This window comes from Panthera onca, chromosome B1, assembly GCF_046562875.1.
Source record: "Panthera onca isolate mPanOnc1 chromosome B1, mPanOnc1 haplotype 2, whole genome shotgun sequence".
NCBI lineage: Eukaryota > Metazoa > Chordata > Mammalia > Carnivora > Felidae > Panthera > Panthera onca.
In genome coordinates this window covers 74654131-74666576 of record NC_138342.1, presented here as the reverse complement: position 1 = coordinate 74666576, position 12446 = coordinate 74654131, and the positions used below count along the sequence as shown (strand labels likewise).

Genomic DNA, 12446 nt, shown 5'->3' with positions numbered 1-12446 from the left:
GCAACAATGTTCCTTTCTACATGAGTTACCTTTCAGTAAAGACACTGATACCATTCATCAGTATATCAAGAAGTACACATTTTAAGTACAGAATCAGCATTAAATTGTTTTTTTTTTGTATCCCTTACAGAAGATTATAGCCTAGACCCAGAACAAGCACAGACCATCTTAACTGTGTTTAACTTCATTACAAATAAATAATGCAAAAAATAAATAATAATTTTAAACTTATTACATTCTCCCCAAAGCATTTAAGATTTAAAGTTAGGTAGAATCCAAATCTGAATCCTATCTCTGCCACCTACTATCTGTATTTTGAGGTAAACTGCTTATCTTCTTAGAGTTCTATTTTCCTTTACAAAATGTGATTAATAATAGTATCACTTGGGGGTGTCTGGGTGGCTCAGTGGGTTAAGCAACCATAAAACTTTGGGTCAGGTCATGATCTTGTGGTTCATGAGCTTGAGCCCCACGTCGGGCTCTGTGCTCACAGCTTAGCCTGGAGCCTATTTCAGATTCTGTGTGTCCCATTCTCCCTGACCCTCCCCCACTTGTGCTCTGTCTCTCTCTCTCTCCCTCCCTCTTTCCAAAAAATAAATAAACATTTAAAAAATAATAATAATAATAACAATATCATTTGGTGGATAGTATTGGGAGGACTGGATGTGATAAAACACATGAAGCATTAAGAGAAGTACTTTGGTCCAAATAAATATTGAAAATACATGTTACTATTATTATGTCTCCAAAAGTAAAGAATAACTGAAAATGAATGTTTTCCTACATATATACATTTGCTTGAATTGTTTTAGAAGAGGAATACAGAAAATGTGTCACGGTCAGACATAAAGCTATAATTTCAGAAAAAGGCCACTCGTTTCACATATAGCTAAGATTACCTAAAGAGTCCTAACATTTGCTCTCTTTGCTATGAGTTAAACAACATATTTTACACATTTTAAATTCATGATTACACTGTAAAATTAAAGGATGAGATAGTAGTTGTGAGATCTAAAAAAAAAAAAAAAAGTAAAGCAATAAAACAATTTTGATAGGTTTCATATAGAAATTCAATCACCAGTATTTATTTTAACAAGTGTTATCTGTAAATCCAGTGAACATGTACAATATTTTAATGGAGTTTCTATTCTATCAAGGATAGCCTTTCCCCAACCATGGCAATGATGTAATTCTGCCATCTAGTGGAAGAGCTGTACCACTGCAGGGACACTTTTTGAAAAGTGTAAAAAGCCTCAAATGAAAGAACAAAACTGCATTTCTGGGTTCTGACATTTTAAATATTAAATCTTGATTGTGGATTGGGAAGAATAATTTGTGATGTTACAAAGAGAATTACTGAAATATAGTATGAAAATCATGAGCTACAAAGAATATGTAAAAGGCCCAACTCTGGGCAAGTCCAATGCATACTGCATAATTATTAACATAAATACATCTTACGAAGGAAAAATAAGAATTTCGTGAAGAGAAATGTTTCATAAGAAGTAGTTATCCATGATTTTTAATTCTGCATCAACTCAAAATCTTTTTTAACGTGTTCTTGCACTTAAACAATAGCAACTGCAATAGTAATACAATATTTTCAATGCACCAAAAGATGAAATTTAACACCATTCTCTATGTAAAAATATAAATACACAAAATTCTATTGTATGATAGAAACAAAAATCCCACTATCATTTGTTGTTTTGCAGTTACTGATTTGCCCAATATTAAGATATAGCCAAACCTAATCTAATTGTTAGAACTTCTAACTTCAAGGAAATGTTTTGGCTATCATTCAATGTTACCTCAGTAACTTAAGACTTCTTCACAATACAATTGTCAAAACTGGATGACCTATTTACATTTGAAACCAAATCATCTAAAATACACAGAGATAAAATACATGAGTAATTTAGTTTTGAGCATTTTTCACACATATCCATGAACAGGGGATATAGGTAAGTAGGTAAGCAGGTACACAGGTAGACATATCGTTTCAAAGAAGCACTGTTAAATACCAGGAATCAAAAACGCTGCTGGAAAAGCATACATCTGTGAGGAAATGAACAAGAGAACTCCAAAAGGCAATACCACCCCAATATTTGTGAGACCTGAGGCCCCCTAGACCTCTTGCAGTCCACTCATCAATTTCCCACCCCGGCTTTATCTTTCACTGCGAATGAGCATCACACACATGCCTCTAAGACACCACAGCCCTCAAGTGCAAGCTCAGAAACGACTCCCCTATAGACATGCTACCTTACCCTTCACCAGCAGGCTCGTGCAGTTTGAACCAGAAATCTGGAATCTGTTATTCAGAATGTGTCAAAGCTTGGGATGGGCATTTTGCCTTGACCCCAAAAGCTCCTCATCCTGTGTGGATGGGCAACTGTAAAACGTCAAGCAGAGTAGGATCCCTGAAGAGTCAATGGGTGGTACTGGCATAATGGCAGAATATAAAAGGACATTTTTTAGAGTGGCTATAGGGTAGAGAGATGGTGTGAAATAATGGTTATCAAAGGGTACCCTCATGATCAGCTTTTTTCTTAGCTTGCATATCCCAGGGTCTTGATCTAGAACACAGAGTATCAAACTTTCTATGGAAGCAAGGAAGACAGGAATTGAGGGCAACTATCATGGTGTGCTATTATGTGTCAAGACCCATAAGAGTTTCGAGTGCAAACATAGCCTCTTTAACTTGGGATATCAACTAAGGAGATAGATTTTTTCTTCAAGTTATGAAATGTCTATTCTTCAGTCTGTTTTCATATTGCAAAAGGCAGGAATATCCCAGTCCTGTACATAACTATTTTAATAAATGCAAGTATATGTGTATACTTACCATGCTGTTCATTTTTGAAGATGATGAACCTGCTCTTTGCTTTCTTAGACTGTTCACTTCTTCTACATTTCCATCTTTTGGTTTCAAAATCATTCTGCTACTCCCTGCAGTTCCTTCAGATGAGGATCGCAATCGCCTCTCTATAAATCTCCCTTCACGATATGGACTGAAGCTACTGGCAAGAACTATTAAAATAAATAAACAAACAAACAAATAAATAAATAAATAAATATTAATACAAATGCTTAACTGTAGTTTTTACAAATGTTCTATTTAAAGCAAATAAGAAACTCTTAGTGTCATTCAAAAATTCTCTATCATAGAAAGAAGTTTTAAATTAATAGTGGTAAGTTTAGTTTACTTAATCACATAATGATTTTGAAGCTCAAAACCTCTGCAGCCATCCTTGGCTTCTCCATACTTCATATAAATCACATAAGCAAATCCTGTCTTTATTACCCTCAAATTGTATACAGAATCTGATTACTTCCTACCTTCCCCACTAACATCCTGGACCAAACTCCCATCAACCCTAGCTTGGGTTACTATAATACTGAACAGTCTCCTTCCTTTGCCTATTCCTACCTGACTCTCCCCCACAAAAACCACAGCCTTCTTTCCACATGGTAACCAGAATGATACACTGAAGACATAAGTAACATTGATCATGAGCATTCCCCTAGTCATAGAGCTATGTTTAACCAATGTCCTATCAGTTTCCTTATGATAACCCTACTCTATCCCTTCATTTAAGGGCCTCCCCATGTTCATCTGTTCACTTTTCTAACTTCATCTGCTGCACCCTCCTCCTTCACTCTGTTTATGCTACTCTGGACCTCTTGCCATTGCTAGAACACTGCAGGCACACTCCAGTACCAAAGTGGCCTTTACCACATAGTCTTTGCACAGTTATACTTCTCTTAAATATTTGTACATCCTTCTCCCAAATCATCTTCAACTCTTTGCTAATATGTTACCTTGATTAATACTCTGCCCACCATACTTAAAAATGCAAACTACAGTGAACTATCAGAAAATGAAATTAAGAAAACAATCTTATTTACAATAGCATCAAAAAGGATAAAATACTTAGAAATAAATTTAGCCACAGAGTGAAAGATCTCTTACACTGAAAACTGTAAGACACTGATGAAACAAGTTGAGACACAAATAAATGGAAAGATATTCTATGTTCATAGATTGAAGAATTAATGTCCTTAAAATTTCCATACTACTCAAAGCAATCCACAGATTCAATTCAATCTCTATCAAAATTATAATGGCATTTTTCATGAAAATACAGAAAACCATTGTATAAAGAACCACAAAAGACCCCAAATAGCTGAAGCAATCTTGAGAAAGCATAAAGCTGGAGGTGTCACATTTCCTGATTACAAACTATACCACAAAGCTGTAGTAATCAAAACAGTATGGTATTTGCATAAAGACAGACACACAGATCAATGGGACAGAATAAAGAGCCCAGACATAAAAGCATCATATATGAGCAATTAATTTTTGACAAAAGTCTCATGAGTATGAAATGCAGAAAGGATAGTCTCTTCAGTAAATGGTGCTGGAGAAACTGAATAAGCACATGCAAAAGAATAAACAGAGACCCCCATCTTACAGTATACAAAAACAAAAACCCTCAAAATGATTTAAATATTTGAACATAACACCTGAAAATGCAAAATTCTAGGAAAACAAAACAAAATAAAACAAAACAGCAGGTAATGCTCCTTGACATTAGTCTTGGCAATGACTTTTCGGATTTCACACCAAAAGCAAAACCAATAAAAGCAAAAAATAACAAATAGAACTATTCCAAAGCAAAAAGCTTCTGTACAGGAAAGTAAATAATCTACAAAATGAAAAGGCAAATTATGGAATGGGAGAAAATATTTTCAAATATCATATCCTCTGAGAGGTTAATATCCAAAATATACAAGGAACTCATACAACTCAATAGAAAATAACAATAATCCAATTTAAAAATGAGCAAGTAGACTAAACAGACATTTTTTTTTTCCAAAAAGACATACAAAATAGCCAAGAGGTACATGAAAAGGTGCTCAACATCACTAATTATAAGGGAATGCAAATCAAAACCACATGAGATATTATATCACACCGGTCAGGGTAGCTATTAGCAAAAATTCAAACAAGTGTTGTGGAAAGTGTAGAGAAAAGGGCACCTTTATACACTGATGGTAGGAATGTAAACTGGTACAGTCACTATGAAAAAAAGTATGTAGTTTCTTCATGAAATTAAATAGAGTTACCATGTGATCTAGGAATTCCATTTATGGGTATATATTCAAAGGAAATGAAATCATTATCTCAGAGAGCTATCTGTATGCCCATGTTTATAGCAACATTATGCACAATAGCCAAGATATGTAAACAATCTAAGTGTCCCATCAATGATGAAGAGACAAGAAGATGTGATATGTAAATATAAAGGGATACTATTCAGCCCTTAAAAAGAAGGAAATAGTGTCATTTGTGACAACATGGGTACAACTGCAGGGCATTAAGCTAAGCAAAATAAGCCAGATAGAGGAAGACAAACACTCTGTGGTATCAGTTACATGTGGATTCTTAAACAAAAAAATTGTTTTAAACAGTTGAACTGATTGAAATGCAAAGTAGAAAAGTGGTTGCAATTGGAGCCCGTGGGTGGCTTAGTAGGTTAAGCATCCAACTCTTGATTTCGGCTCAGGTCATGGTTTCATGACCCCCACCTTGGGCTCTGCCCTGTCAATGCAGAGCCTGCTTAGGATTCTCTCTCTCCCTCTCTCTCTGTCCCTACCCTGCTTTTGCTAAATACATACATATATACATACATAAATACAAACATGAAAAAAATGAAAAAGGGAAAAGAAAAAGTGGTTGCAAGAACCTATTAGGCCAAATATAACAGTTCTTTTTAAATAACTTTTTAAGCTAATGAATAAAAATTAAAATGCCAGAGTGCTCAACTTTACATTATTTTTTTCTGTTTGTTTATTTATTTTTGAGAGACAGAGACAGACAGAGAGAGAGAAAGGAGAAAGGGAGACAGGATTTGAGGCGGGCTCTGCACCAACAGCAGAGAGCCCAATACGGGGCTGGAACTCACCAGCCGCAAGATCATGACCTGAGCTGAAGTTGGACGCTCAACTGGATGAGCCACCCAGGTATCCCTATATTATTATTTTTGATATGACTACATATCTCATACATTCAGATATATATTAAATACTAGCCTAGATATGTTTCATAACAAATGCAGAATAAATTCAGTATTATGGAGTTTAGTGCACATAGCAACTCTTTCTTATATAAAATACATCTACATAACTGGTTTTCAAATGTTAAACTTCCAAATTATAAAATCCTTCTGAATGGCACATGAATATCTCCACAAAATGAAGAACTGAATTCTATTATTTTTTCCTTATCCACATTACCAGCTTGTTTGCCTATCCGTCTCTATTTTACAAGTTGTAGATAACCTGAATAAATAGCTAATGTCCCAAGAACAGGCAACATATTATCAAATTCATTGAAATTACTTTAATTTGGTAAATGGCTCATGATTAAGATCTTCGTGAACAGATTAATAGCAAGATATCTCCACAGAGATAAATATATATAGTATTCAATTTGACATTGAAGCAAATGATCATTTCTAAATAAGAATTAGATATAATCAAGGTAAGTACATTTCTACCCTTTTTGTATTCCATTTCTTTAAAAAAAGACTGCCTAGATTCCAATTTGAGATCCACCATTTACTGACAATGTGATTTCATAGTTATTTAATTTAATCCTAAATTATTAATAACTGCCATATAAACTTTTAGTTAAGATTAAATGACACTTATCTTGATGAGCACTGAGTAAGATATGGAATTCATGAATCACTATATTGTATCCTTGAATCTCATATAACATTGTGTATTAACTATACCGGAATTAAAATTTCTTTAAATAAATGAAAAGTAAATTTAAAGAAAGATTAAATGAAATAATGAATACAAATTGCTCAACACATTTTTTTTGGCACATATTAAGTGTACAAAAAGGGTGAGCATCATCGATATCATCATCATTGTTCTTCTCATTATATTATAATTAAAGAAATAAGCAGATACAACTAAAGTTATAAGTACAGACAAGGTCACCAAGATCAAAACATAAAAAACTAGGCAGATGCATAAAAGTGATGATGTATCAAATGTGAAAAATATTAAGTTATACAATTATACAGCTAAATAATTCACTCAGGCATTTAAAATTTTTAAATTGTTATATTCATGGAGGGACTAGCTGGATTAATCATATAATCTTATGATGCTTGATACTCTATAATTTAACTTATTATAAGTTGTATATAATATTTTAGTGTTATCCTTAACGGTTTGGAAAGAGCTGGGGTCATGATGTCACTAAGCCTAGTCACTAAGAGCCTGAGCTTTGAACTGAGATAGTTGTAACTTGTGCTACTTAACAGCTATATGATCCTTGGTCGGTTTTTGCATTTGTAAAATGGAACGTGTAAATGTCTATCTCATAAGGTTTGTATCCCAAACAATTATGTACTAACTTTGTGACTTTGGACACATTACTTAGCCTATTTGTGTTCCAAATATCTTGACTGTAAAATGGGTTACTATAATAGTAGTGATTTCAACCATCTGAGAATTCAATGAATAATGTATCCAAAAAGCACAAAATGGGAAACGAGACACAATAAACATTCAATGTTGGGAGAACTAGTTGACAGTAACAGTAGTAGCAGAAGCAGCAAAGGCAGCAGCAGTGGTACGTCAAATACAGCCCAGTACGTGGTAAGAATTCAACAGTTTTCTTAACTGAAATTTATATTAAATAACAAAATTTTCTGTTAAATAACATAATGACATACTAGAGTAATTCAAGCACCCATTCCCCCTTTATAGAAAGCAAAGAGAAGGTACCCAAGGTTACACAGGTAGTTAATGACAGACACAAGTTTAAAACCAAGCTCCAAGAACAGTACTTTTAAAGCCTGCAAGTCTATTGTAATTAGACATAGAGACTATTTGTGCTGAAACGTGGATCCTACTTAATAAAGACAGTTTTGGTAAAATAAGAAATAGAATTTAAATTATAGAAAATTTCTTTCAGGGTGATTTTGGCTGGAATATACTCATTTTACTGACTAAGAAATACCAAGACTCATTTACCTTAAAAAAGAGAATCCTTTTACACAAAGCCACATCGCAAATACAAATAATTTCTTTCCCCTCTCTTCTGAGGGCCAGAATCTTGGCAACACAACTAAGAAAAATGAGTAGTATTGCTGAATTACATTGTTACCATAGTATGAAATTTAAAATCAAGTAGAGAAAAGATTTAAAATAAATTATAAATCAGAAAAAAAAAACTAGAGAATGAAAAATAAGGAAATGTGGTTTCTATTCATGGGATGAAATAAGAAGATTAAATAAACTAGAATGAAATTATAAATCATGTTTATTATACAAAGAAAATCAGCATACCTTTGGCAGGATTTGATTCGTATCCATATGATGTTTTGTTAAAAATATGATGATCACCAGAAGAGGGTATTATCCTTGAATCTGAAATAGGATGAATCCCTTTAACACGATCACTTATTGCTTTATGTTGCTCATAAAATCCAAGTTTCCTCGGAGAGCTTGTTGACAACATTGTTTCACCATTTTGTACTACCTTATGTTCTTCTCTTTGCATATCTCCTGATAGATGAGTCTCTGACTTGTTCCCATTCATAACAGGTAGTTCAGTGATTTGCAATAACACTTCCTTCTGATTAGCAGCAGAGGTTTCTAGTAAGGAATTAGATTCAGTGCTACATCGGCCTTCTAACCTGTATTTCCCAGGAGACATAATTGCACAGGGAACAGTTCCCATAAGGTCTATTGTTGTCTTTGTAACAGCAGCAGGATTGGGAGAGATCTGAGAGGTAGAATCATTGTGGCCAAAGTTCTCACAGTGGGATGCCATGCTTCCACTTTTAGGAAATGCATCTGCTTCAGACACAGAATCTTCAGTCAAGGCTAAGAACTCTGAAGGTGTCTGAGCTGTTGTAAGATCAGCAGAAAGCAGGGGTGATTGTAAAGAGCTTCCTGCCCGTTCTGTTACATCCACAGAACAAGATGGAGAAGCTCTTACTAATACAGGTTCTCTCTCCTGGTACTGTGTAATTTCCAATGAGAATCCAGACTGTTGTACCAATGAAATGGATTGGCTCTGTGGAACTGGCTTAGAAAATTTATAGTGAGATGAAAAAGATTTAGTGAGTAGCTTCTTTGTTGACTGCTTAACAGAACGGCGAGTTTGTTCTTCTGTGAATCCAGAATCATCCCCTTCACTTTTGCCAGAACTTAGGCAATTTATAAAGACATTCTTATTAGTTGAGTGCTCCTTTTCCTTTTCAAAATCTTCTGTCAAGGATCTCGTTATTTTCTTATTTCGTGAACTACTAAAACCAACAGAATGTCTTCCCCTGGTTTTAATATGTTCTTCCAAACTCAGTTTCTGTATACTGCTATGACCAGATTGAGCACCATTTGAAATACTAAGGTTCTGGTTGGTAGTGTCTTGCTTAGGTTCACCTCCTTTCTTATGGTGGAAACTAATGGAAGGAGTACGGAATATGCTCCTGCGTTTACCTGTACTACCTGAGCTTGAATTCGTGCTGGAAGGAGAGGAACTGTGGACACCAACTGTATTACTGGAGGAGGGCGAAGAAGGAAGAGAATCATGTCTTCTGCTAATACTTCTTCTGAATATTGGCAACCGGGAGACCAGGGTAGATCGTCTTGATCCTGAGTCCCCCATTGGGACTCCAAGGCTTGAGCTGTGACAGCCAATTTAGCAGCCTAAAAAAGGTAAAACAAAAAGAACGCATCAAAAGAAATCAATTATAAATAAGACATTTTAAAACAAAACACTGTTTTTCAGGACATGGACTAGAACTTGGCTCATACTAAAATGATAATAAAATTCTGATGAGGATTTTTTTTTTTAATTTATAAGTAGCAAAATTATCCAGTGATTTGCACAATGATTTTATAATGGCTCAGCAATGTCAAGATTACCAAGAATATTTAGTCTATGCAAAAGATTGTTGGGTTGAGAAACACAAGATCACTATTCAAGACCCAGCCTTACTACTCCCACTGGTTCTATAATTTGGTAAATTGTTTAATCCTAACTTTTTATGTCTACATATTTAGATGCAGTAGTCTTGTGACAGCCATAATCATTGCCCTGTGGGTAATATGCCCCACTACTGCCTCTCTTGACCAGAAACAGATATATCACAAGACTTGAGAAGTTATTCACCTGAGCTTAACAGAATCACAGATCAGACTAAGGTATGATCTGACACTAGAATCTTCATTCAAAGAAAAAACAATTAGGAAGTACTCTTCTCCTTGGAGTTTGATTTTGGGACTTTTAGAGGTAATCAGGGCATTGATAGATGAAACTAAATGAGGAAGGATACAGTGTAGAGTTATAAACAAAATTAGGTTATGAGGAAACCACAACTATGAATTGAAGAAAAGACTCCAGTGAAAATTAATTCAACTGGTAATGTTGACACGAGTGAAAATACATAGTGACAGCAGCAGAAGCATAGAAAATTTATGAACCATATTAACATCAACGTGCTGATGATGAAGAAAAAGAAGGAAGAAAAAGTGAAGGTGGCAACTATATAGTTCATCAACCATGATGTCCCAAATACTTTTCTGACATAGATTATCTCTTTTAATACTTCTAACTGTAGAAGTAGATAATATTTCCATGGTCATTTTACAACAGAAAGGTAACTTTCTGTCATTGAGCCAATAAAGAGTAAAGCAAGAAACTAATCCTTATGTAACCACAGGATCAGCTCATAATCAGCATGACAGAGACTGCTTTCAGTAAAGAGCCAAAACTTGTGCTGCTGAAGGTCCAGCTCTGCTTCCATTTCAGAGATTCTTAGTTGTAGAGTCAACCTGGCTATTCTGATGCCTGCTATTTTTCACTGGTTTTCATAATGCGCCGTGACTTGGTTTCTGTTTTTAGTTTCTGTATTTCACATAATTCCTTAACTGTAATGTATACATCCCCTCTGTCAAATTTTAATCAGACTGTTTCATTTTGGTTTTTGCAACCAAAACTACCTAACTGAACAATAACAAATACTACATAAAGTGACCAGACTCTATTTTATTATTATTAACAGATACATTACGAGAATGATCAAGTAAAATACTTTCATGGCCCTGAAGAAGTATATAAAATGAAAAATATTTTCTCTTTCAGATATGCATTCAAAAATATTTAATATTTTGTCCTAAATGATATAAAATCTAACAGATTTGTATTAGATGATTTTTATTAGATGATGAATTCACTAAATTTGAATTTAAATCAAACTATGTGTAAAACACTCCCAAAATATTTGCATATACTTGTAAATCTTTGGGAGAAGAAAGTTTAAAATACAAACAAAGACATTTTAGGTCTTAAAGTCTCACAAATTAGAAATATCTTATTTGGGGGGACCTGGGTGGCTCAGTCAGTTGAGCAGCTGACTTTTGATTTCAGCTCAGATCATGATCCAAGGTTGTGGGATTGAGCCTCACGTTAGGCTCAGCACTGAGCAAAAGCCTGAGATTCTCTCTCTTTCTCCCTCTGCCCTGCTCCCCAACTTGCTCTCTCTCTCTCTCTAAAATGAATGAATGAATGAATACATACATACATACATACATACATACATACATACATACATAAACAAGTCTAATTTTCCTCCCAGGTTAATTCTAATTTAACCAATATCTGATTTCCAAAGTGGATACAAAAAATAATACAATTTTTCATGATTTCACTCTTACTAATGCTTTAATTAACATCATTCTTAGATGTGATTTTTCATTTATATGCAAGATTTCCATTTAATGCTTAGTGAAGAGTTTTGCTATAATTAGAGTATTATCAACCATTACTATTTGCAGCTGGTGGTGCACCTATGGTTATCAATGCATTTATGTCAAGATATTTACCATTACTATTGTATTTTTTCAGTATTTATGTATATTGAAATATTAATTGGCCTTTTTTATTATTTCTTGCTTTTGTGTCAGCATTTAAAAATAGTGACTCAATCTCTCTTTAATAAGTATTCAAAGGATTTAACTAGTAAAAATTTCAGAAAAAAATTTACAGTAGTCACTCCTGTCTTTCTAAGTGCTTAATGAAAACAAGACTTTTATTGGGTACAAATAATACATTTAGGCTACTAATACACTTAACCTAATTGAAGTAAAAACATCATAGATACTAAGAGATATTTGTACATTGAATGAGATGACACAAAGTAGATATAAAATCTACTGGAGATAAAAATCCTTTAGATTTCACTTTGTCTACTGATAGTCTTTTAAATGAAGGTCTTGATTTCCTACTGAGAGCTTTCCAGCTAAAAAAGAGAAAGATAAAATATCTATAGGTTGGAATTACCCATATTCTTCAGAGAGACTCTTCAATGTCCAGATGCTCTCTATATCACCAGATTCATTATCCCCTT

General features: G+C 34.1%; 1 protein-coding gene across 5 annotated transcripts in view; it reads right to left on the bottom strand.

Annotated features, from left to right (window-relative positions):
- The window catches only part of CCSER1 (coiled-coil serine rich protein 1), a 1275653-nt gene that overhangs the window by 1124482 nt on the left and 138725 nt on the right, over positions 1-12446 (bottom strand). For all 5 annotated transcript variants that reach the window (XM_078445883.2, XM_078445885.2, XM_078445887.2 and 2 more), the window contains exons 2-3: positions 8380-9744; positions 2849-3033 (exon numbers count right to left, since the gene is read on the bottom strand). In XM_078445883.2, coding sequence (XP_078302009.1) covers positions 2849-3033; positions 8380-9703 — 1509 coding nt within the window. In that variant the 5' untranslated portion in view covers positions 9704-9744. The remainder of the gene's footprint in view (positions 1-2848; positions 3034-8379; positions 9745-12446) is intronic.